Here is a 27,094-nt window from a genome sequence, read left to right as displayed (position 1 = left end):
AAAGAAAGGGATTCAACAGTTAAAATACGAATATATCTGTAGCTCCAAACACATTTCCGTCTGTGCACCTTGAAAAGTGAAGATTGTAGGCAGTTGAGGTGGTTTGGATTTTGCATTTGAAAACAGCTAGACTTTTGTTTTATCTTCTTTTAAAACAACTCTAACCAGTTTAAATGACACATTTTCAAGATTTTAAAAATGTGCTTCTTGTCTACTGGCAAATCAATCAATGCCTGGTTACAACATACATTTAATTTTACTGAGCCAAGTTGTTAGATAGATCCATCGAGCTGCTCTGAAACTTTAGCTTCTGTAGTTCAGGTAAATGGTGCCCCCTAGGGATGTATACCTAAACTGCAATTTTATGCCAAGCTTGGATTTTTTCCATTGCTGATTTTTCCATCTTCATTGTTATTGTACTTTGTATTTCTCTATATTCTACATTCTACATTCATTAACTTTAAGAATCATCAGGTTGTTATTTGGTGTGTTGCTATTCAGCGTGTGTTTAGTTTATAGATACTTCAATGGGAATTTTCCCTTTGCCCCGCCAGAACACGGATATCTCTCTGCCTGTACTACCAAGTTACTGTGCAATGGTTCACAAGGGAGTGGTTAAGACAATCAGACTGTCTGTGTGTTTTGCAACAGGTTTTTACTTGTGCTGCGATCAATCATGTTTCGTGAAATCAGAAAAAGCATTGCTTGAATTAATTATTGCGTGGATTTAAGAGGTATGTTGGGATGTTTTTATTGTATATAATAAATGATGTGCATTTGTGTTTTAATCTTTGGATCCTCAAATTTCCAATTACAGTTTGAAGGTGAACTCTTTCTGTGCCCTGGGTTCCTTGCCCCTCCATTCATGGACTACAGTGGTTACCACAGTTATATAGATGAACTTCTTCCATCTGAGAACCCCACTCTTTATGGTCTTCATCCAAATGCTGAGCTGGAGTGCCTCACTGTCAGCTCAGAAAACCTCCTGAGGTCTCTGCTGGAGCTGCAGCCACAGGAGTCCTTGAGAGGAGATGGGGCCACTCAGAGCACAGACGAGAGGGTGAGGAGGCAGAAAAAAAAATACAACAGAAAAAGTAACTGGGGGGGCGCCGGTTGTGCAGTGGTTAGTTTGCGCGCTCCAAGCGGGTGGCCCAGGTTTGAATTCAGCCTGTGGCTCCTTTCCCGCATGTCATTCCCTACTCTCTCTCCCTGATTTCCAACTCTATCCACTGTCCTATCTCTCCATTAAAGGCACAAATAAATCTTTAAAAAAAGAGAAGAAAAAGTAACTGGGAACATTCATATACCTATACATGACATGAGTGTCCTGTTTTTCAGGTCAAGTCGGTCATTGAAGATATCTGCGAAAAGCTTCCTGAGGAGTATGACATGGCAGAGATTATCACAAAGACAACAGAGCGAAGCCCCTACATTCAAGTCTGTTTTCAGGAGTGTGAGCGCATGAATCTTTTGCTAGCAGAAATCAGGAAGTCCCTTCATGAGCTGGATCTGGGCCTGAAGGTACAGCCATTGTGACATTAACACAGTCATCGTTTATCAAGAGTTATATTGCATAGCATTAAGAAGGATTTCTCTATCCACAGGGAGAACTAACCATCTCCTCCAGTATGGAGACTCTGCAGTCAGCCTTGTTCAGTGACTCTGTTCCAGAATCCTGGGCCCGACTGGCTTATCCCTCCACTAAAACACTGGCACTGTGGTATCCACTTTTTCCTCTTACAATCTTCAGTATTCTACTCAATATTTTATTCAGAATTTGCTTTTTTACTGTTTTCTATTACCTACCTAATCAGTTGGTATTATAGTTTTGTGAATAAAGTTGAAGAATGTCTTCATACATGAAGGTTGTGTCTTGTTCTAATTGCTTCAAACAGTGACATACCATGTTTTTGCACACATTCTTACAGGTTCAGAGATCTGTTGTGTAGCTGTCGAGAGCTGGACAGCTGGACTCAGGACTTGGTTCTTCCTGCAGTTGTTTGGCTCTCAGGACTTTTCAACCCACAGTCTTTTCTTACTGGTGAGGTCAAAATCCCCAAACCAAAGACAGAGATGATTTAGATTAAAAGTGCAACAAAGGCATCTACTAACATGAAGACTTTTTCTCCAGCTGTGCTGCAGAGCATAGCTCGCAAGAATCAGTGGCCCCTGGACAAGATGACTCTGATTGTGGATGTGACAAAAAAGACGAAAGACGACTTTGGACATCCACCACGAGAAGGAGCCCTCATTCATGGATTATACATGGAAGGTCAGAATTTTTATAACCACTATGACCCTCCTTCAAATCCTGCTGTAATTAAGCGAAATGAGCATGTCTGTAATTCTGTTAGTTGAACATGTCGTGTGTCCTCATAGGAGCTCGCTGGGACACTCAGTCTGGACACATCTGTGAGGGGCTTTTGAGGGATCTGACCCCAGCCATGCCGGTGCTGTATGTCAGAGCTGTGCCTGCAGAGGAGCAGGAGCTGAAGAATACCTACGAGTGTCCGGTGTATCGCACTAAGCAGCGTGGGCCCACATATGTGTGGACCCTCCACCTCAGAACCAAACAGCCTCCTGCCAAATGGATTGTAGCTGGAGTAGCTCTGCTGCTGTCTGTGTGAGTCATAAGCGGAATTCATCAATCAATCAATCAATCAATCAATCAATCAATCAATCAGTCTTTATTTGTATAGTGTCAACTCATAGCAAGTGTTATCTCGAGACACTTTACAAAAGAGCAGGTAAAAAGACCATACTTAATGCTATATTAGTAAGACCCTGCTTAATCCATTGTGAGCACTTAAGCAATGCAGCAAAAGTTACATTGGTAAGAAAAAACTGCCTTATTAAAAGGAAGAAATCTTCGGCCGGATCCCAGGCTCATGACGAAACAGCCATCACAGGCCTAGACTGCGCCAGGCTTGAAAATTGGCTTGACTTGTACGGAGGTATTTTACAATGTTAAATCAAGTTATTCTTTAAACAGTGTTATAAACAGATCTTCTATGGAGGAGAATCTTCTTATTCAGACAGTTTTTAATCATGTAATGTAATCATTCAACTTTTTTGTCATGTTTTCTTGTAATTATTAATTGACCATACACAATTATACTCTTTTATCTTGTATTACTTTCATTGTATCCGGTTTGGTTCATACTTGACAATAATGACATTGTAGTGTGTTAATGTTTCCTTGTTTTAGATTAAAAGATAATGGAAACTCAGAAGTGCAGATGCATGTTTAGCCGCTCTAAAACCTGTTGTGTCTGTGTCCCACACTGTTGAACTTCTCCCCTGAGATGGTTCAGTCTGGACATGATTTGTTGGGAGCTTATGTCTCCATTTTCAACCATGTAATTCTGGATTGGGAGCATATTTTATTGGAAGGTCAAGATTAAAAAAGCTCTCTGGCTGCCCTCTACTAACTGAATGATACACAATGCCGTCTGGAGGGTTCCCGGACAGAATTCCCAGGAGATGATGTGCATGGTCGCTATTGACTTTTAAATGAGGTGCATTTGACATTGACCTTTTGTAGGGCAGAGGCAGAATACTAACAGACTAGTGTAATTCATCCAGCCGGTCCTGTTGGAGAAACCTATTCAAAGACACTGATAGCTTTCTATGAGAAGGAAACACATTAGACTGCCCATACTTTATATCTATCTTTACTCTCAGTTAGCATCTGATGAACCTTATACCAAGCAAATTAAACCTCTGAATGAGTCTAAAGAAACCTTCATCTTATCTAAAAATTTTAAACCAGTTTCATGGAGATTAAAGGAAAAACCAAAGAGGTTAAGAATGCTGTTTGTGTGTGATTATGCAGATTATAGCGCACAATGGTTCATATGGCCTCCAATGTCCCGTTGGTCAGAGATGCATAAATATACTGAAGGTAGTCTAGGCATTACTCATATAGAAAAGTTATACACTCAAAAAAATCAAAACAGAGGTGCACAAAAGAGGTGCTCATATGTTAATTTGTGCAGACATTAAATAGGGACATTTAAGAAATACAAAATAACACGCTGCATATTTATCATTCTAAAGCAGCTTATTGAGTATCAGTTTATATGCCTACAAATAGTCAAAGGAGGTGTAATATAATCCTCTAAGATAAACACGGACCTTTTAATGTAAAAAAAAAAAAAAACAGCTGCTGAATCGAAGGTGATTCTTTTTGTTGATAGAGATCAGAACTCTAATCTCTTCAAATGAGATTTTTCTCCAACACTAATAACCGCTGTGTTGCTCTTAATTTCTCTGGCTGAAGACACACCATGTATTGTATTGCATGGTGGAAATGAAAGACCTGTTTCCTGTAGTTTTTCTTCATCTGCCCTCTCTTCCTCTCATTAACACAACACGGCAGCTAGCCAGTCATTTGGTGACAGGGAAATGATACAGTGCTGGCAGTGTTTGGGAGGAAATGGCAGGGTAGGAGGCCCAGCGCAGCAGGGGTTCAGCCACAGATAGTAATGTTAAAGGCCATGCAGGACACCTGGCTAAATTCAGCAAAGGCATCTGGGTCACAGCTCCGCCTCACAGCAACCAAGAAAGACATTGTGTACTGATGGTTTTGTTATACCATTTTTTTTAACAAAGGGTGCATGTTTTTAACCTTCTTCAATCACTGTTGTTGTGAGGAAACAGCTTGTCAAGTAAAGTAAAAAAATAACGTTAATTTTGTTTAGATCTTTGTAACCCTTGCAGAGAATGGTGTATATTATCCTTTAAATGCAGGAAAAATCCCTCTGTATGATAAAAACAACCTTCTCTGAGACCTGTCTGTTAGCAGCAGTGACACAAAAAAAGAAAGAAAAAGAGTCGATCTTCCTCCTCATGATGAAAAATATTTTTATGCACAGTCGACACTGGTGGTCAATCCATGGTTTTCCATGTCACGCAGACCAGCAAAATCAGTGTGTACAACAAAAACAAAAAAACATAAAATCAAAACATGTGATCTAATCAGCAAATAAATAATTCTGTATTAAATAAAAATCCACAGAATTTTAACATATTTACAGTATGAACAACTATACAATGTTGATGATACAAAGGAAATTCAAAATAAGAGAAATACTGTTTGCTTTATGTCAAGTTGACTAATAAAATATACAAATCAAAATTCAAGAATGATTTAAAAAACATAAAAACATCTACATCGCTTTCACAATGCCTACTTTAAATGATGTTACTCAAGCCTTTGACAGCTTCCTGTTATCCAATTTAAATAATAAATATTGCATCTTCTCTGACTACACACTTTTTTTTACAATGTGCTGTACTATCTTTCTTTTTATTGAGGATAACAGAGACTAGCTGTAGCGTAAAGTAGAAATAATAATAAGACAGAGACTAATCAGAATTGGTCTGCTGCTTATTTGAACTGATTGTCCACAGCGAAACTTATACCCAAGCTTTAAAAAAATTAGCAATTAGCATTTGTTATAATTGACATTCCTATGGGGTTTTGGCACTCGCATACATTTGAGTATACTTACACACAGGACACACAACCTTTCACACCTATAATGTCCTCCTCTAACACCTTTGCGTAAAGCCTCACTGAATACTCTATGTTATGCTTAATTAAAGATAAAATGCATTGAAAGAGACTTGAAAATAAAATGTTGAAGATTTAACAATCATTACTTGTTCTGTTGTCTATATTAGGTCAGCTCGACGGCAGCTTGTTGTGCAATCACTGAGAGCTGATTTATAACTATCTCTGTTACCTGGAGGAGAGAACATCTGGATTGTGTTCAGCGCTGAGGAAACAGATGTGTGATGTACTAGACTAAAATACTCTTTGGTTAAATGAGATGGAACAAATCTCTCCTGCCAGATCTACTAACAGAGTGTTAAAATACAAAACGTACATGTTCTGATTTCATGGTCATATCCTCCATGCTTGGCAGCTGGCTCCTTTTCTGTAGCTCTTGATTAGACGCATGTTATGTGAAAACATGCTCCTCTGCACTGACTACTGATTCTCCACAAGAGAGAGCTGTTGGGTCTTTGTCAGAAAAGCTCTAAAGCTGCCAACCTGTGCAGTTGGAGTTACACTTGTGTTGTGCTGCTGAACAGTTTGATGATGTAACTGTGATCTTGTTTTGAATCTATTCAGGCTAATTTACTTTTAACCTTGAATGATTTATTTGCTATTTTTCCCATCCCTAATGGTGTTTCCTGATAGAGCAGCTCCCTCCTGTGGTTGGCCGGGATCATGCAGCGTCCTCTGATTGCTGACCTGAGAGATAGATGAGACAGATAGATTGTTCCTTGGCGATAGGACTGCGTGTGTAGTGCAGTAAGAGCTGCTCTCTAAGCACGAGGCTCTAGCCTGTGTGAGAGTTCAAACAGAGTCTGCTGATTGTCGATGATATGAAGGTAATCAATGTAGGCTCGCACTTCTGGGCTGCTCTTCTGCATGATGCCGTTTCCTGGAGGGAGAGGACAGATTTGACTTTACAGATAAGACAGCGTCACCCAGGACAACTCCTCTATCTGTACTGTGAATAAACACCTCCAAACCATCTCCTTATTGATGTGGCCTCGTTCTAAAACATTATATTAAATCAGGCTTTTCTTGACCTTGGATCCATTTGATCCCAAGACAAGTGTGTGCATCACAATGAGGCATGTTTGAAAACATTCTTATTATGACATGCTGGGGCATTAAAAATTGTTTTATGTCAAAAATGGAAAATTTTGTGGAAATCATCTTAAATTCTTAAATTGAGTTGAAAGCAACTGATTGTATTCACTTTTTTGGTCTTTGACCTACTGTTTAAAATGCAGTTCTATCACAAATAACAGAGAAAAAACACTTCAAGTTCAAGGACTGTGTGAGCTGAATACTGACCCATGTGATCTTTCTGACACTGCCGGATGATGCGCACAGTCTCTGCTATCATGTGCTGGAAAAAAAATAAACAAAACATCATCAAACTCCGAATTTCAAATACATCAGCTCATTGTGCTTTCTGAAGCTGAGCGCTTTAACGATCTCATGAACTCACCAGCTTTTCAAAATTGACCAAGTTGTCATGAAACGTCTTGTTGCCTTCATGAATGAATGTGATATCTAAAACAGACAGACATTTTTTTAGACTCCAACAACAGGTTGTTAAGCTTTGATGTCTTTTTATTGTAATGTATCTCCCAGCGCTCTCCTCTTACAGTCACACTCGTCACAGGGACGTGAAGTGACGGAATAATGAGCGCACCTTTCAGAAGCAGAGGAATAAAGGGGATCTTTGGCGCCTTCATCTTCTTGAAGGAATCCCTGTAGGCTTTGTGATTCAGCGACGGATCCTGTGAACACGTTGTCAAAAACAATGAGTCCAATTCTCCAGAGAGGGCTGTGTGCCTGTGCATGCATGCTTTGCTAAAGCTGAAAGATGGCAGCATTAGAGAGTAATGATCATATAAAACGCCTGATGTTGCTCCTTATGTTGAGAAGTGAAAACATCTGTTAGTTCCAAATCATACATAATAAAGCACAGCCTTGTATTTTCTACTACAGTGGATTAATGTCACTGTTTTTTTTTTTTTTAATTTCACAACAGATGAACACTGAGTAATCATGTAGAGCTATGATCTACACTTACTGTTATTGTCTCCAGCTCTGAAAAGAGCTTTTTGAATTTCCCAGGAATTTTCTGCAGAGAAAATATAAATGTTTTTCAGATATAGTGTACAGAAGATTTAGAGGAGGCACAGCAGAATTCAGGGGAAAAAAAGGGCCATCCTTACCTCCCATGTCTGACTGAGGCGACTGACTGCTGCCGCGTTAAGGCCCATTATAATGGCAAAGAAGCAGTTGAGGTTCCTCTGAGCTTTACAGCTGAAGAATCAGAAGAGCATACATTTCAGTTATATCCCTGGAAGCAGCTTTACAGTACAAAAAAAAGAAAAGAAAAAAAAGCCCATGCAGTACACTGATTTGCCACCAGAGGGGGCAGCATCTCCATCCAAATCTAAACATGTCACTCTGAAGATGTTGAACTGTAGTGTTGGCTAGCTGAGTGCCTATCTTTTTCAATGAATATATCTCTAATGAAACAGCAGAAGGATCCCATTAGAGCTACTTACTGCGCGGCGATCTTGATGAACTTCTTGATGAGTTGGACTCTTTTGCAGAGCATGGGACAGAGCAGCACCTCAGTCATCACCCACAGCTGGACCTCATCACAGCGCTGTAGCAGAAGCTCCAATGCCACCGTGTGGCCACTGCTACTGTGGCGGCTGAAGGTAAAATAGACCAGCTCTTGCTATGAAAGACAAACAGAGTCAGGAGTTAAGCAGAGCTGGGAATGTCTGATGTTTTTTTCAACCATATATCCTATACAGGCCTACAGGAGGGCTTTAGAAGAAACGGCTAATGCATAAATAATTCAGTTTTAGGACAAACCTCGTGCACTGAGTCAAAGATGGTCCAGTCGAAGTTGGTGAGAGCAACAGCCACGTCCCATGTGTTCAAACTGAGCAAGCGGGCTGTCCTCTGTTGCAGCTCTGAGTTGTCTGTGAATGGGTTCTGAGGAGGAAAAACAGATTTAAGAAATAACATCAGTGTTGTTCGCTCCTCTTGTTTTTCTTTAGCCATCATCACAGGAAGGATCATACTCAAGGTATCTTTATTCCAGAAGTTATTTCATGTTAGCAGATTTGATCTTTTGTTCAGACAATGGCGCTTTGAAGCTGTCAGGTGACCTTAACTTTGCTGTGTCTTAGCTGTGTTAACTCTTAATTCATATATTTAATCTTACAGGAGACACTGCTTTCACACCACAGTATATGTACAATTTAATTTAAGTTGAAGGGGCACATGTCCTCACCAGGATTTCACCCAGGTCCTTCCTGCACACATGCAGCCTCCCCACCGGCCGTGAAGAATCAGAGAAGACTCTGTCGTGTGGCTGCAGGAGGAGCCGACCTGCAGAGAGAGAACATATCACAAACAGCAGAAAACTGTTACGAATCTGACAGGCAGCGTGTGAGCAACTTATCAGTAGCAAGACGTAAGACCTCCACTCTGAGGTAGCCAGTCACTTCAGTCACTGATAACAGATAATGACTATATCAGGGGACTCAAAATGTTTCTCCTTTAGTGACATCAGTTAGATATGTAGGTTAGTGCTGCTGATTTGTGTCTCAGATAGTTATGCCTGGGCTCGATAAACAACTCAATATAGGACAAAACTTCAAAATATCTATGACTTTTTTTGGTTTGATTAATTTACACACAGTTTGATAATCGGCACCGACATATTGCTTTTAAGGTACAAAACTTGAGAATCACCGTTCATGATCTCCTTTGGAGTGAATTGATGGAAGTATTGAACGAAATGTAATTCTCAACAATAAGTATAAGTGTTAAAATTATTTATAATTGATTTATAAACATTGTTAATTCTGTGCCTGATCATTCGTTGACATCTCAGACAGTCTCGTTCATTTTAAAATCATCTCCTCATTTCTGTGCAGACTGATACCACTGTGAGTATGTGTTGTTGATACGTGATGATGTAGTAGGTGTACTGTAGCTGGTTGGTTTAAATGATATTTACCTCCAGCCACCAGCACCAGTTCACCCTGAGGGACGTCCATCCTGTCTGCCGCTGCCTGCAGCAGCTCCTGGGTGACTACACCTTCATGGGCCTTCATACTTAAGTACGAGTCCATGGTGATGTACACATGACAGAGCACTGAAACAGAGGAACCATCGCTTCAGTAATTAACACTATTACTCCATCAAGGTCCTGTTCTGCCCTTAACCATACTAACTGTCATGAGACTCCAGGGTGAAAATATGCTTAGAATCCCTTCGCTGAATTGAGTCCCAGACTCAAGAGAAAATGTTAGCTACTTTATATAGCCAGAAAACTGGCAATACAAGATAAAAGAAGTGCTTGAAACTAGATTAGGTCAATGGAAAAAACACCTCATGTCCCAATTGTTATGTTTATTTATATATTGTGCTCTTAGTTTGTTCTCTAAGCATACTTTAAACATCTGAAAATAATGTGTATCTTATAATCCATGCAGTTATATCATTTGTGCATGTGGTCAAATAATCAAATCTTTTGGATTTCCCCAGGGCTTTGAATGCCCCGGAGGCTTGATCATTTACCCACTTTTCTGCGACGTCTAGTGTAGAGTGTGTTGAGCGGGGGTTAACTCTACAGCAGAGATCATCAGTGGAGAGCAGGGTTAGTGTGAGGTTGTGTTCCAGACGTAGACTAGTTTTCTAACAGTTTAGCTCACCCTCAACAAGAAACAAACCAATCTATTTAATCGCCTGCTGCTTTCTCTGAAACAGCAGAAGGTAGAGGCTATAACAGGACTGTTTCTTATTGATGAGGTGACCTTGAGCAAAGCTGTTGATCCTTTAGCGCTCTAGTCAAACCACTAAGTGACAAACTACAGAGAGCTAAATAGTGAGATAGACCAACCTGATTAGAACCTAGTACAACACGTCTCAAAAGTTATCTGCATGTCTAGATAGCATGAGAGGTATCATTCATTTATTTATATTTCTATCTGATCAGACCTGATATTTAAAAGAAGCAAAAACTGATTCCGTCATGTTATAAGGAATTCTTATTTCCACACCTCCTCAGTCATTCCCTGGAAAGTTTCCCATTGTTCTCCTGTTCAGACTAAATGTCTACTTTGAGCATCTTTGGAAACGACGTGTGATAGGAGGAATGTTTGCCTAACGTCATATTTTACGACTTACCTTCCTTGCCCTCCCTCTGTGTTCCTCTGGACTGAAGCCCGTTCTCCTTCAGGCTCAATTGGTGGAAAAGCACTTTGCTCTGAAAGAGGAGGGAAATGCCTGGATTTTGACACACATTCATGTTTCTTGAGAACATTTAGCACTTCAGTTTGGACTGCCATACAATGTCTTTAACAGGAAATGTGAACACAATGGCTCTGACATCAGAATTCTGACCAATTCTGTTCACTGAAACCATGTTTTTGACTTCTAAAGAGAGAAACATTGAGGTTAAACTCACCTTTCGTTGAGGGGAATATTCATCTGACGTGCTGAGAATAAAAAAGGATAAATCGGTAAAGCAGCAAATCAGAAAAGAATAACTGAACTTCAGCTGCTGCCAGAATATAAACTTTTAACAAAAGAAAATGAACCACAAAACTCCACTGTCAACCAGTTTCTTTAAGAGGTATCTGAATTTATTTTATTTACTTCTCCAAACATCAGAGATCTCCTTTCATTTGATATTTTGCCCAGATCACTCCACATTTTCTTTCTAGTCTTTCTAATCTGCCGCAACACAGCAATGACAAGACAATCTTGTGTTTTTATTGATGTGAACATTAGAGCTCCCTGCCTCCAGGTATTACACTACAAACGCTCTATGTATCTTTAAAGGGAATTAAGGACCGTTTTTTTAAATCTGGATTTAAATTTGTTGTAATCTTTAAACCCAAATCCGTTTTTATCAATATTTTTACTATAGCATTTCCCCTTTTTTTTATTTTTTTTTTTGTCATTCATCTTTGTACAGAACTGATTTCTAACATCTTTTTTCAAACTGTTGTATTATTTTATTGTAGTCCTTGTTTTCATTTTCTGGCTTTTGTTCCAAAGTGAAGCAGTTTGATTGAACTGTTTATTTTCCTGAGGCTGGATATCATTCACCATATGCACACTCTTTTCTCCGGGTAAAGTGAGTGTACATTAATACTACCCTACAGCACTCTGTTCATTATTTAAGATACATGTCAAGGCCAGATTTGAGTGCTATGTAGATTTTTTTAGACCTTCCAAACTGAACTTCTCATTTCATCTTCCTATTCTCATCAGTTAGCCCAGCTAGCATGACAGATAGCCCTGTGTCCACTATCATCCCTCAGCTCTTACTGGGCTCTGCAACACAATAGGCGTGTTGGCACAAAGCCTGCCCTGAGGGATCCCCCTCTCACAGGCCAGCAGCAGCAGTACAGGACTAATGAAAATCCTGATCCATACTGTCATGTCACAACAGAGCTTGCGTGATCTAATTCACTTCCCTAGTCCTCAAAAAAGTGTATCAATGAGCTCAGTGAATTATAAAGAGGGATCAAGTGGTTTTATTTGAGCTTTCTTTTGCATGAAGGCCAGATGGATGTGGACGGCAGCAAAAGGACTAGACGAGTCTTCTTTCTATAAAAAATGACACCTTTCAGCGCTTCACTCAGCAGCAGATTGCCACAAAGCGGTCAGCCTTGTCCTCCTGCAGCGGGAGCCTGATTGTGAAAAGCTCATAAATAGTGGAGTATGTCAGTGAGTAACACCCACACAGAGTCCGCTGCTTTAAAGGAGGTGGGTGTTGTGGATATTAACATGAATAAAACAGGCTGAGATAAAGAAAGCAGAGTCAGGTTGAATTATCTGCACTGCTTTCTAAATGGGCGGCAGGTTGGAACCTCCCCAGGGAGAAGATCGGATTGGAGGCTAAGCTTGTTGGGGGGGGGGGGGGGGGGGGGGGGGACATGGGTGTGTCTGGTGACCGAGGGGATTTTTTCAACTGTGATGTTAAAGAGTATTGTGATGCTTATCTGGGTTACACCAAGAAATTGTAGCTAGGCAACTGATGCATTTAACCAACATGAATATAGGTAAGCTATGATGTATTCAAGAAACGAGATGGCTGAATGATATCAATATGTTCAATATGATCCATAACTGGAAAAATATATAATTATTAAAATAACAATTATATGTATGTATTAAAGTATAAATAGATTGAAACAGGGTGTAGATCGAGTGCAGAGAGGAGTCATTGAAATTTGAAGACAGAAGCCATTACACATCATTTGGATTGGTTGAAATCTATTTTATATTTTTAAGCCCTACAGGTTTCATTTTGTTCATAAAATGTATTTACACAACATACCAGCTACCATGAAGCTACAAAGTAAACACAAATGCATAGACATGCAGTATCATGTAAACCTGTCTAGACATGTGTTTATACATTATTGACTTCATTGACTAATTCTCAGAACTGTATAGCTTCTTTCCTGCTAAATGTTTTATACATGAGATAAGTGAACATGTAATAATGTACTGTTTTGCTTCAGACAACACCTTTTAGTTCACTGATTCTCACTCATTTCTTTTTGTCCTTCAATCCTTGTTTTGGGACTGTGTAAGCAGCTTGTTTAAGGTTTATTCTATTCCTCAGTACACACTGTACAGTAGCTACTCTGAGTGCAATTGGATACAATTTGATGACATATTAAGATTTTTCACAAATAAATGGTTTTATAAACTTGGCAAAATAATTGCAAAGGTAATACTTATTAGTATGACCTCAGGTAGATAGCTTTATGTTCATATTGTGCCCGGACATATTGAGTCATACAGTGTGATTTTTAGGGAAGCAATTCAAAGTTTCTGACATCAACTCTGCCAGTACTTTGCACTGATAAAATAACTCTTAAAATATTTAAAACCACTGTGATATTTATTTGTGGTTGCAAGGTTTATTGTAACTGAGAATTGTAGCTGTTTATATTAAATAATTTCAATGATAATGTTCATTTGGATCTGTCACATTATATGGCTGTTAACAGGCACGTGCACACATAGACATCCCAAGGGGCCTGAGCACCTACTGTTTTGGCCTTCTACAGATAAAATGGCCTTATCAAAACATTATATATATAATTGTTTATTTTACTAAAGTGAGTTAAACTAATCTAGATGTATGTTAAACGATTGAAATGAGACAGAATAGTGTATGATGGCAAGAGAGGGACAAGTGTATTACTGGATTATTTTCATGCCAAACAGCAAGGACCTGACAACTTGTCATTTTTTGTTCAAATGACTCTATTTCCTCATTTTAGAGATTTGGACATAAAAAGCTCCATGACCTTCATGTTTTCGAGCATAACAGCAAGAACACTGCCGGTTACTCTTCAATGTCTGAATGGATTCATTGATGAGAGGCTGCAGAAAGCCACAGAGCAGAAAAGAAGCTGTTTATATCTTTCCAGCAAGCGGCTTTGTTTCTTTTCAGACAGCTGAGAGAGTTTCATCAATGCTGGCTGATGTTAACACTCCCACCACATCCATCATTTGTATCAATTTTACTGATCATTTATAGATATATGAATGTATTGAATTACCCTTTGACAACTAACTTATAATGACAAAGTTAGTCATTATGGTTGTGGTCACTCACTGTCTGCGTTGCAGTCGGTACAGTTGCTGCAGCTCCCTCACATCCCTCTCCAGCGCTGGATGCTCGTACAGATCGTCCAACACGTAATGACACAAAGTCTGGAAGGAAATGTCAATTTTTCATTTCTTCCGCATCAACTTCAAGTCCCGCCCGGTCCCACACCCTTTCCCTTGTAAAGAACATTTCATACCTTCATGAAGAGTTTGACATGCTCGTCCTCCCTCAGGAAATCTCTGCAGAGAGACACCCACTGTGACACCAGGTGCAGGACTTTTCGCTTCCTCTCCAGAGCCTCCTTTTTGTCCTCTTTCCCTCTGTAACGCTTGGAGCAATAGGTGGGATTCAGTTAAGGCTTCAGTCCAGATGGAGTGAGAGATCTTTTTGCTGACATCAAATGAAGTGCAGAACAACATGTGAACATGTGTGTGATGTGTGATGAAGGATTATATGGAAGGGGAGCTTTGAGTCATGTTTTTGCATCAAACAAGTATGTCTGTCTGTAACATTAACACAGGAGTTCATTAAGTGTGAGGGTATGTTATAATATTCCTGAATTGAAGGATATTGTCCGAGCAGAGCTTGACAGAAATCACTGGTTGACATAAAGACTGGGTAGGTGAGCAGAAAGTCATCCAGGAGTGTATCTGCAAAGAGACGACAGAAAAACTTCAGTGATATAACTTTAGAAAATTGTTTAACTGTTAGTGGAAACCATGGATAAATGAAACGTGCAAAACACTTAAGACAGGAACTTGGTATGTGCAGCCCAGCATATATACTCCACAAACTCCCCACTCATTGGATTTGTTAAACGATGCTGCAGGGTAGGTAGTGACCTTGACAACAGTATGATTAATGACTGCTACACAAACACAGAGGCCTGTACTTTTAATCAAGAGGGACAGACTTTTCCCCTTGTTTAATAATAAACCCAGAAGGAGAGCTTAGTCTTCACTCTTTCAGTGGCATGTTATTCCTCATAGAAAAAGCCCAAGATCCTCACTGTGGGGATTCTTGGGTTTAATTTCTCTTCAACAAGTTCAAACAAGCCTTTTCTTGCTTTATCAATCTCACACATTGCAGGCTGTTTCACTGGAGATAAGTCAATAATGTTAGCATCTCCTTTGACTTTCTGTGACCTCTGATGATGTCTATGTTTTCAGCGTGATTCTCTTGAAAACAGAAAAGCAATCTGATGTTGCTCAGCCATCACCCTAATGTGTTTACATCATTTTCTTCCTCTGTATCCTTGTGTGGTTTCTTCTCAAGGTTACACATGAAGAAGTGTGTCACTAAATGGATTAAATCAAAGCTGGTCAGATAGCTCAGCGGCTGACACATCCCCATAACATGAAGTGCACTTATAGTCTACATCATCACAACACTTTTTTGTCAATACACAGAGACCAAGTGTGACTTGTATTATATCTGATCTTATTAAAAGTTCCTTTCTCTCAGAATCTCGTTAAAATGTAGAATGTTATTTTTTTATTCATAAAAGGTACTGATATTAACAAAAAGCCTCTAAAAAATGTCTTTGGCTTTAAGAGAGAAAGAAGTACAGTAACTCCCAGACGTGATGCCCGGCTGCAAGCGACAAACCTTTACAAATCCTATTAGGGCCAGCCTCTTCTGTAACCCGTCTGTAAGTGTGCCTCAGATCCAGAATTGTAAATTCTGCTCTTTAATTTCACACTGGCTTCCCCAGGCTCTTTGTGTGCGTTCTGGTCCACAGGACTCCCTTACATCATTATGTTAATCCTGCTGAGCAGCTGTGCATGCATCACTTACTGCTCATGAGAGGCTACATATGTAGCTCCAATAAAAACACAGCAGCATCTTAAAACAAAGCCAGAAAACAACTCAAATAAATCGCCCACCCACGTACGTGTACTGTCCTCCTCCCCCTACAAACACCACTGTACACTACTCACTCAGTGCTGGGTATTTGTGTTTTTACTCCAAGCTATCTCAAGTGAAACACTTACTCAAGAGTAACAACTTACATACCACTCCCCGGGCTGTACTCTCTGCAAGTTTTTTGAAGTTTGAAACCAGAATAAATATTGAATTTACATCCTAAAGTCATGTTCTCAAGTTTTCTTGGTTACACATCACAAAAGCAGGGCATGTCCTGCAGAGTTTACTTATTACAATCAATTTAGCTGTGAAGACATGTTTGTTTCACTGAAGCACAACAAAATGATGCAAGACTTGTGCTGTATGAATTATAATTTATTAAACTATTTCTTCTTTAGATTCATCATGATTTCTTGTTTTCCTGGATCAGAGAAGTAAAGTTGTTTTGATACCAGTATCCAAAAAGTCAAAAAGTGATACTGCCTGAAATGCAAAGTTGGTTTCCGGCTAGTCATTTTACCAATCTGATAATACTAATATTTAAAATGAACATTTGTCTCACTCTTCAAAACGGTAGACTACATAGTAATACATATATTGTGGCTGCCAGAAGCAGCTACTGTTTTAGAGTTGAAAAGAATAAGAGGTTTTGGTTGAATTATCAAGTGAAGGTAGCAAACAAAAACAGTGCAGTGCTAGCGAAGGGTCGCATTGTCACGGCTAGCACAGCTTTAGCAATTAAGTGTTTTTCTATCGAACATTTTCCGTCTCGTTTTCTTTTCATTTAAGTAAAGACAAACAAAACCATTAAAAAAATGGTTCCATCTTAGAAAATGATTTTTTTCCTCAAAACAACAGATCTAAGAAGAGTCCTTGAGCTGAACTACTGCTAACGTTAGCTTAGCATGTTTCAGGCTGCCCAGTTCTATGCACTGAGTCAGCAAATTCAACAATGACAGCAATCAAACAGGGTTTATTGTGCATAGTGGTAAAACATTGAAAAGCAAATATTCTTATTATGTAATAATTCAGTATCAGAGGAGTACATAAGTATTGACAAATACTCACTTATAGTTATTAGTATCTGATCCAAGAAAACAGTTATTGGGAATGTTGCAACAGAGAAGTGAATGAGGGATGAATCCTGCTTTCAGGCACTTCCAACTAAACATATTCACGTATTCAGTTTCTCTTTCAGACGAAATGCAGAATGGATTCATTGATCCAGCTTGTCAATCTGCTATCAAGCAATCATCCTGTCAATCAACCTGCCAATCCATGTTGCATTCCAATAAGTACTCGTCAAATTGATCAATGCAACCTTGAAAACAGAATGTAAATGTGTCACTTAGTGGCTCTGTGACCACCAGAAGCCAGCCTCCTGGTGCCAAGGCCTTAAATTATGATGACAGTACACGTTTATAAATGTAATTTGTTATTTTCTTATTTCATTTGCTGATTTCTTACTTTAAGATTAGCATTAAAATCTTGCCATGTCATTAAAAGAGCTGAAGCATCATAAAGAGAAAAACTCAAATGTTCCACTGCATGTTTTTCAGAACAAGCAGCGTACAGTGTGACTCTGTGCAGAGCAATGGCAACGAATGGCTGCACCCGGAGAAGGCAACACTAAACACTTGTGAATCCTTCCTGCCCACAATTTCCACAGAAGGAGACAACCACCATTATGGAGATCTCAACACAGTTTGGTCTACTACAGTGGTTCACGTTTTGCTTTTCCTCTAACATGCCTGTGGTGCTTCCAGAAAAGTGCTATCTCTTGCAGAAACCCAGAAAGCTCCACTGCATTCTTAATGTTGTGTATTCAGTATAAAAGGAAGCAAATGATGAGATACAAATGGCTTTCCTGATGTGCTGTGCTGAATGTAAGTCATAAAACTAACATTAATAATCTGCTGCAATCATCCGTCATGTTGCTGCATAAACTCTCTCTGCATGACCGAACACGGCAGCTTGGCCCATGTTCAAATAATCCTTCTTTTTTTTTTTTTTTAAATTAAGGATACCATGTTGTTAGATTCTGCTGAGCCGAACCTCTAAGGGCATACTCAGCAGCATCACCAGAGAATGTGGAGGATCAGTATTCACACAGAGAAAAGAAGCAAGGCCAGCAGCAGTCAGACTATTAACCATCACTGAGTGGAGATCAATTGCTGCTCAGGACTCAGGTCAGTCCTTCTCCTCTTCAGGTCTGTGGCTCTTTGACCCTGGATATTGCTCAGCACCACGTTCAGGTCTTCAGCTCCCAATGGAGGTTAACTTCAATACACTAATTGCAAGTTGAGCTAATGGTGAATGATTCTCAAACTTAGTGCATAGAGAATGAGCTACATGGAAGCTCCTTTTCTTTTTTTTTTAGCACAGATAAGTTTAAAGAGAATGCTCTGAAGAAGTAGAGGGATTTATTTATGTTTTGCTTCACATCAATATTAATACTGAACTAGAGCAATATCTCTCATATGATTGTAAAATGGACCATTTTACATCAGCAGGCACGTCTCCTGAGAGGACATTTAGATCAATTTCATTCACTTCCTCATCAAAATGAGTAATGATCCCTGGTATGAGGTAAAGCCTGCCTCCATTCCGATGAGAGATCATGTGTGACCACCTCTGTCTCCAAGGGAAAATTTGCATTTCCTTGTTTCCCCTTTCTCCCGTTAACAGCAAAAGGACATTCTTCCTCTTTTATATTCCTTCTCTGTTTGTCTGACTCTTCTTCTGCTCTTAATTATCATCTCCCATCAAACCGTCTTTCCGGCTCAATCGCACAGCCCCCTCTGCCTTGGCAACAGTGTCACATTATCATGTACCTGCTGGGATGAGAGGAAATGTGTTGATTTGTCGTCACCGGGAGGCTGGACTGCATGCCATGCAATACGCTACAGCATCGCTCATAAGATCTGAGCAGTGTTTATATCTGTCAAAGGCTTTTAAATGAACAGGCTCCAACTTAATGCCATTCTGGGAATGATATCACATGATTAGCTCGGTAATGTTGCCCTGAGGGGGCTAAAGTCCCAGCTCCTCTGAGAGAGAGAGAGACAGAGAGAGCGGGGTGGGTAGGGTGGGGAGACAGTACATTTGTGAGTTTTTTCTCTATTTCTCTATGTTTCACAAACACACAGACAAAAAAAGCTAAACCTGCAAAAGCACACCACCTTTACAGGTGTCTATAGTAATAAAGACTTTACGTACCAACTAACTAGAAGTTATTCTTTTATATTTCTATTTTTGCTCTTGAAAATGCGTAAGACTCATCTTGTATATAAGGTTATTCATGCAAAGAATGAGCTTTTTTTTAGACATAAAACGGTGCATGCTGACCTGACTCTTTGCCCTGTGTTGTACCCTGCTCCTCGTCCAGAGTCATGTCATTCAGCAGGTGCTCGAGGATCTTCTCCGGGGTCCCTGATACCACCACGTACCTGTCGGACACAACAGAGTCAGTGGACGAGTCCTCATCGATAGAGGACAGAGAGCGGCTGCTGCTCCATTCCTCCTCTCCCTCCGTCCCCTCATCGTCTATGTAGCGAAAGTAGGGGACGTCAAAGGTGGGCATGGTCAGCGGCTCTGCCCGGCTCGTGCTGTCACTGCTGCTCTCCTCAGAAGCCTCCTCGTCATCGTCATCCTCCTCCTGCTCCACCAGGGCAGCATGCAGCAGCCTGCCCTCCTCCTGCTGCAGGTTTAGAGGCTGTGGACGAGATCCCATCCTTTTGGAGAGTCCCTGTGCCTTGACACACAGGGCAACGTTGCCGTGGTTACAGCTGCATGCCCTCTTCACCTATCCATCTTCTACCTGCAGCTGCTACAGCCCGGAGTTCACTGCTGTCAATCCCTCAAGCACACTGAGGTCTCAGCCGGTTTGTCCACAGTTGAAAAAGCTTCTTTAAAGGATGCAGCCCACAGGCCTCACAGTCCCATGATGTTCACTTCTCTGTAATCTGTCTTAATGTAGTCATTTATGTGCAGGGAGTTGTGATGTAAGCATGCCTGAGTGAGTGTGTGATCCAGAGAGACGGAGAGGGAGAATGATGAGAGCGAGAGTGCTGATAGAGAGAGAGGGAGGGAGGGAGGGAGGGAGGGCAGAGAGAGAGAGAGAGAGACAGAGAGGGAATCTATGAGGGAGGGGGAGTGGACATGCTTACCTCCTGTTCCTAGTCTCCTCTCTCCTCCCTCCCCTCCCTGATGCAGAGGGGGCTGGCTGCTGTGACGACACTCTCTGGAGAACCAGCACGTCCTGGCCCCTCTCCTTCACACACACACGGACTGCCTCGTCACTCTGTGGCTGGAGAGAAAGAAAACGGGGAGGGGGGGGGGGGGGGGGGGGGGGGGGGGGTTATCACCAAGGAGATTCCCCTGAATTCTCTCCCTCTCACTCACACAAATCACTGCTGATTTCCATCATAATACTCTGTCCAAGCCAGCACTATAAATGAAAGAGAATTTCCATACATCATTATTCAGTCCTTATCAGTGGAGCCCATTCAGGGATTAACATAAAAGACTCCAACGAATTTTAATTACTGATTTCTGTGTCGAGCCTATTAAATTATGTGTGGTATCTGGAGACAGGCTATTTTCATGCTGTCATTAAGGTTAAACTCTGCACAACAACAATGGTTCAATGGTTCAGAGTTACTTGAAGACTTTCACTCACATCGCAGGTCCTTGTCTTATGAGCACCCAAGACATGTGAATATTAAAAGCTGACTATATTAAAGAGTAACGTCTAGACCTGCTCTTTTTGTAACGTGTCTTTAGATTACTTTTGTTATGGATTGATTGATTGATAGATAGACAATGTCCAACTTTTTTCACTTTCTCTTTCTATCACCAACAGTCATGCGTCACCATATCTTAATGTTATAAATATAAGCCTCAGTGTAAAAGAGTCTTCTATCCTCCTCCTCAGACTTTCATTAAGCCAATAAAAACTTGATTAATGACTTGGTTAAAACTAATAAGATACAGGGCTGCAAAACCCCCCAAATAATTCCATTTCCTTTTTTTAAACAAATTATTGCTTGTTATGAACAGACTGTTGGCGGCCAGGCTTCAGTCGGCCTTTGCCATTTGATGCCATATGTTATTATTTAGTATTATATTTCCTTAGTCCTTAAGACTTTAATTTGCTTGCAGTTCATTTCATGGTTTGCATCAGAGTGGTGTTTCAATGTATTTTCAATTGTTTACTGTGTGTTTATATCTGTATACAGTATCTGTTAAACATCTATCAAATTTCAAATTGCAGAGAAAAATGGCCTCATCTATAAAAAAAAAGATTATTAACAAAAGCTTGTACTTTTACTTTCACTAAAGATTACCAAGGACAGATCATGCTGTCTGATTTTAATGTTTTGTTCCTCTCTTATCTTGGTCTTGGCTACAGGGTCATAATAAACCAAATCACTTTATTATCTTGACTATTTTAAACCTGGTTTAAGGATCCTTTCATCAGAGTATAAACATCGTACTGCCAAACACTACTTATTTGTTATTGATGTATTTTCTGCTTGTAGTCTGTTGTGTGTTCTTTGTATGAGACTATTATGCTGCGATCATATCCAGGACTCCCCAAAAGAATCAAACTGGTAAAGAAAAGGCTTTAGGAATAATAATAATAATAATAATAATAATAATAATATAAAAAGTGTCACATAATTTTCAAAATAACTGGGTCATTAAATGAAAACAAAACAAGTAATTAAATCTGATAAGTAAAGATGCTAAAAAATCTAAAGATTACAAATATCAAGCATACAGTATATATGACAACAGGCACATATACCCCCTTCGGCTGCCACAGAAAGCTGATATCTGACCACGCCCCGGAACAATGTTAGACTGAAGTCAATCCTTATATTGAATATGGAGCTGAATCCCATAGTAAGCGTGTTGATTGCCTCTGAATATTTGTTTGGTGTTTGAATATTGTGTCAAATGTTTGTAACTAAGTATATTTTCTTTAATTTTTATGTTGCTAATGGAGCCGCTGTGATGCAAGAAATGTTTTGTTTGACAATAAAGTGCTATCAATCAATCAGTCAATATTTAAATAAATTATATTCACTTTTGTAGTTAATGCCCTCTATTGTTTAAATGGTATGATTCAGTTCATCACTGGTCAGCCTGGACAATCAATGATTAATCTAAACTGAACATTTTTAATCCACATTTGAAACCAAATGGCTTTTTGCAGCAGCTCTTTGGTACACAAATTGCTGGGAGTTGCTTGACAAAGGAGGCACTGGATCAGAGATATTGGTCTTAATGAGGAGTTCACTGTATAGTGCACGCACATGCATCCTGCATCAGCCCCCACTCCCCCCTCCTCAACCATCAGTCAATGCAAACACAAGCCTCCATGCATGCAATTAGCCAGGCAGACAGCCTGGAAGTGGTTGCAGTTTTTCTGCCCTAATTGCCTCTTGCAGAAAGCATCCAGGACCCTCCAGTTAAGCATGACTTCCTGGCACATTAACGCTTATCTGGGATCTGCGGACATGCTATAGGTACACAACACACAAAGATGAAATCATTCACATTTAAACAAACTGCAGAGTGTAGAACACATACACACAACTGTGCCCATTAGTGGGAGGGACACATTGTCAGTATTACTATAACATTACACAAATCCATAAACAGCAGGGATGTTTTCAAACCAGCAGAAAGGACCAGAAAGGATGGTGATGTTTTCTGGCAGTTCATTCACCGACATATTTGTAAGTGACTACTACTATCCCTTATCTTAAAAATGTGTAAATGTAGAAAAACTGTCCTCATGTACCTGAGGGTTTCTCCTGTGCAGTTACACACTGGATTATCCTGACAGAGGACCGATTGGGTGATATAGAGTAAGGGCAATGATGGAAATAAAACTCTTTTAGTAAAGCACCTTTTAAAAAAAGTTACAAAGGACCTTACATAAAAACAAAATACAACAACAATAGAGAAAAAATAAAGAAACAAGGAGTTATGTATCAAGTAAGCAAATACAACTAAAGACACATGATCAGGCAAAATCAGAGATAAAAAAAGCAGTTTTGGCTAAATTATCATAAAAGATTAGAGATAAGGACACTAAAAAGTTTCTTACGTAAGTGATGTGTGCTTTTAAAAAGAATTTAAAAAAGTTATTATCATTTTCCAACTAAATTTCCTTTGGCAGGCTTTTTTCTCAAGTGAAGGAAACAATGAGCTAGAAAATTCCCAAAAAGGAAAACTGTTCTGATTAGTTTCCTGATTCTTGGGAATAGGACATTTTCATTCTACTGTGTCAACACATGACGTACACGGCGCTGCTATTTTTATAAAAGTGCAATGTTTTTCTCATTAAATCTGATAAAGAAGCAGGTTGGATCCTTGACTGTAATTAACAGAGTGTCTCGCTCTGTGTACCGCTACCGGGTCAAACAGCAAACAAACCTTTCCTCACAATGAATTATTGATCCTGCCTCTGCTACCTCTGCTGCTGCTGCTGCAGGCCCCTCTTATGTGCAAACTGGGCTTTGAGGTTACCAGTGTCCCCGTAAAAAAAACACAAGCTGCAAGAGTGAGCGCTTGTAATGAGACAAAGCGCCTGAGCTGCACAGTTCCTACACGAGCCTGGAGGTGACCTGGACTCACAGCTACCCCTGAAGTCCCACCATGGACACAGTCAGTTAGTGGGTGGTAACCGCCAGAAAATCATGTCTTGCCAAATGTTTCACAGTCTTTTTCGAAGGTCCAAATGCATTCCTCAGGCTGGAGGGACTCTTTTTGTCTGTGCGTCTCTCTCCTTCTACAGCAGCTCTGGCATGCATGGTTTGAAACCTGGAAGCTGTCAGTCCTGACAGGCTGCTGACTTAAGACTACATTAACTCTCAAGTAACAGTGTGGATCATACAGGATGGAGAGAAAATGAGGAATACACCAATGTTGTTTCCTACAAGCCTTTGATGCAGATTAGCTTCGTTATCTCCAACTGTAATTAGCTCAAGGTTTTTTTTTCAAGCTCTGAAAATATACTGTAAACAAGATTCTGTGCATAATATGTAAAATATTTGTAATCTAATGCTTCATGCCGTGGCTGAGAACAACAGCCCTGCATTCTGAACAGTCGTGCACAGCAAAGAAAGTCCATGAATTAATGTCATGTTAGGTGAAAAATAGTATCACACAAAACCTATGATCATGCACATCACTCCTGAATAATTGATAATCCTCATAAAGGAAAGGGACAAGTAGTTTAAACTGTAGGTTAAGATGCTCCATTTAAAACTCCTAATTTCTTATAGCTAAATGAATTATGAATTTCCATAAAGTAGCAAAGGAAAAGACCTAGAAACATGTTTGGATTCAAAGGCAGGGGATTGCATAACATTCATGATCTCCCTACACAAGAATCTGAGACATATTTTCATATGAACATCATGCACACTTTGTATTAAGCACCAGTGATTGTACCAACTGCAATCTAACAGATTTCTAAGCCCTTTTATGTCCGGCCTTAGACATTTCTATGTGTCACGTGTGATTGGATTATTTTAAAAGCATCCTAGAATCACTGCCCGATAATCTCACATAATGTTAAGATATGTAGATAATGTCAAGCATTAAGTATAAGGTCTGCAATCTGCCCATTATCCGTTGGATTATATAATTCATCCATGTACATGTGCTGTTAACTTGCTTTCATTTTAAATGTACACTTTGGACATTGTACTTGACTATTACTGTCGGTTGAAACAACAGGGTAAAACATTGTTTTATCATGTAAAACTACTTTAATAGTAGATTGACGTTTGTTTAGTGCACATAAAAGGTCATTTTGTTGAATAGAAACTCTGATAAGCAGATATCACTTGTGTTTGCAGAAAAGGTCAGAGACCTGATGCACTGGAATCCACCCTAAAAACATTCAATGTCTTGGCACGGTGGTCCGAACACTTGCGTCAACTTTTCCTGCCATTGTTGTTCAGTTCAGCGTGCAGATACAGCCAGCAGGAAGGGAGAAGCTGAGCCCACCATGAGGTCAGCCAGGCAGACGTCTCACACGCAGCTAGGTAGCAAATGATGTCAACTTTATAAAAAAAAAAATTAAAAAAAGGTGCAGACCTAACTGAACATACAGGACCTGTAGTTACCTTTTTCAATATCAGTGTGTTGCTAGAAGGAATATTGGAGAATCCGGGATGATCATCAACATTCTTGGGGATTTTGCAACAGTAACCCATGGGTTTAAATATCAGCAGAACATTTACATATGTCCCTCTTGAGCTTATGCCTAAAAGGCAAAGGAAAGATTTCACCTTTTCTCCCCAAATCTTACTGGAAGCAAACAAGTTCCCACCAACAAAATGCTAGCTTCAGAAAAAACTGCTCATCTACTGGTTAATTTCTCAATATTGTGAAACGCTAACATCTTGTTTAAGAGATAACCTACTACATACAACTTCAAAAAGAACATAAACTGATTGTTTATGAAGCTTTGAGATAGGTCTATAAGATATTTTAATTAGACATATTTTGCTCTTTTTCTTATCAACCAATCATTTTCTTATTTTATTCATTTTTGCTGCCAGTAATTGCCTGTTTAGAAATCTATGCTGCGCTGTGTTTCACTGCGATTCTAAATAGACCAAGCAAATATTGAATCTTATGAACCCATTGCATTTTTAAAGTAATTTCTTGTGCAAATCAGCACGCTGTATTCAACAGTATACTATTAAAAAACAACAGAGATACATCACACTTCATCTCATATCTCTTTTCTGCAGTCTTATTCTGTATATTTAACAGGAGAAAGCTTTGTGTTGAAAGAATCTACATTCAGGCTCAGAGAAAGCAGAGACATTTTAAAATGCAATGCAGCCATAAAAACAACAAGTTTGATGAATGAACACTTAATGTAAGCTAACCGGTTATAAAAACACGATTGTTCAAAACTGCAGCCTATAACACAACAGTATAGACCAGAGTATAACAAACTATGCCAATGTAGGGGTCATAATGACATAAAGAGGACTATCAGATAAGCAGCTTGATCAACAAGGGCAATAGATAACTGTCAGGAAAATGCATTTCACAACAAGGTTGTGGTTATATATAATATGTAACATATATATAATTCTATCTAAGAATACAGATTCTTTAAAAAAGAGTTGTAACATTCTTTGAAATAAATTCTGATTGCATCAGTGTTGTTATATATCTCACCTCACTTGTCCTCTCCGGGCCCTTGCTCTGGTTCTGCAAAAAGCGGCAGCCATCCTTGGCCAGTCTTTGGACCATCTCCAGTCTGGAGAGGTCCTCCTTGTCATGCAGGATGCACATGCTCCCTTGCTGCAGCACAGGGGGCACGGAGAACATGTGCCTCAGGCCACAGTCCCACGACATCGTCAAAAACAGCAGAAAGACCCCTTCCCTTGAGTTCACACAACTCTTAAAAAAAGTGTAAGAGCAGGTGAGAAACTTACAAAAAAAGAGTAATGAATGGAGCGTGTTTCTGTGTGTGCTGCTCAGGTGAGTTACGGCGTCCTCTGTCACTGCAGCCAATGTCCCAGTCCCTGAATGCCTCGGTCAGCTCTGCAGAAAGACACATGCAGAGAAGTCTGTCTCTGTTGGACTCCAGGTATCCCTTTGTGCTTGGCTTTACTGAGAGTGTAGGATAGATTCCCTCGCTCCATACCTCGCCTTTCACCGCTGAGGAGGGGAGAGAGTAAGGGACACAGTGTGTTCAGGAAACATCTGGTGAGCCAGACAGCCCCAAAAAAGGAAGTTTCAAAATCTCCAGAAAGCAGGAGAGAATCCACATTGAGTACTGAGCAGGCTACATTCGAAGGTCAAACACTTGTTAGGGTGGAGATCTATAAAGTGCGAGTGTGTGGGTCTGTGGGAGTTTAGGGTTATTCAGGCACAGGCAATAAAACTCCTCTGTTTTTGGTCAGAATGAATATAATTGTTGAAGTTAACAGTTCTTCAGGTATGCACATACAAATGTCCTAATG

At 39.8% G+C, this 27,094-nt stretch overlaps 2 protein-coding genes across 2 annotated transcripts in view; one reads left to right on the top strand and one right to left on the bottom strand.

Annotated features, from left to right (window-relative positions):
* si:dkey-233k19.3 (dynein axonemal heavy chain 11) overlaps positions 1-4,606 on the top strand; it is a 39,892-nt gene extending 35,286 nt beyond the window's left edge. The window contains exons 77-82 of the mRNA XM_061050766.1: positions 818-1,060; positions 1,339-1,521; positions 1,605-1,720; positions 1,929-2,041; positions 2,132-2,272; positions 2,380-4,606. Coding sequence (XP_060906749.1) covers positions 818-1,060; positions 1,339-1,521; positions 1,605-1,720; positions 1,929-2,041; positions 2,132-2,272; positions 2,380-2,627 — 1,044 coding nt within the window. The 3' untranslated portion in view covers positions 2,628-4,606. The remainder of the gene's footprint in view (positions 1-817; positions 1,061-1,338; positions 1,522-1,604; positions 1,721-1,928; positions 2,042-2,131; positions 2,273-2,379) is intronic.
* Positions 4,607-4,849: 243 nt separating this feature from the next.
* On the bottom strand, positions 4,850-26,788 carry LOC132984099 (rap guanine nucleotide exchange factor 5-like). Its single transcript, XM_061050768.1, has 18 exons — positions 26,304-26,788; positions 20,249-20,388; positions 19,428-19,528; positions 14,785-14,863; positions 14,410-14,554; positions 14,220-14,317; positions 11,040-11,070; positions 10,760-10,838; positions 9,588-9,725; positions 8,856-8,953; positions 8,432-8,554; positions 8,113-8,291; positions 7,774-7,864; positions 7,629-7,679; positions 7,245-7,332; positions 7,038-7,102; positions 6,881-6,935; positions 4,850-6,458 (listed from the first exon to the last, which is right to left on the bottom strand). The coding sequence occupies exons 1-18, from the start codon at positions 26,481-26,483 to the stop codon at positions 6,340-6,342; spliced, it is 1,860 nt and encodes a 619-aa protein (XP_060906751.1). The 5' UTR covers positions 26,484-26,788; the 3' UTR covers positions 4,850-6,339.
* Positions 26,789-27,094: the final 306 nt, after the last annotated feature.

This window comes from Labrus mixtus, chromosome 11, assembly GCF_963584025.1.
Source record: "Labrus mixtus chromosome 11, fLabMix1.1, whole genome shotgun sequence".
NCBI lineage: Eukaryota > Metazoa > Chordata > Actinopteri > Labriformes > Labridae > Labrus > Labrus mixtus.
The sequence above is the reverse complement of the archived record's forward strand: the minus strand, read 5'-3'. Positions and strand labels throughout refer to the sequence as shown.

Bases quoted from the DNA above. Each gene is read 5' to 3' on its own strand.
- LOC132984099 (XM_061050768.1), bottom strand. From the start codon at position 26,483: ATGTCGTGGGACTGTGGCCTGAGGCACATGTTCTCCGTGCCCCCTGTG. The intron at 11,071-14,219 runs GTGAGTGACCAC...TTTTATTCTCAG, and splicing joins TACCGACTGCAACGCAGACA to CACGTCAGATGAATATTCCC. The intron at 7,865-8,112 runs GTAAGTAGCTCT...CTGATTCTTCAG, and splicing joins TTCATCAAGATCGCCGCGCA to CTGTAAAGCTCAGAGGAACC.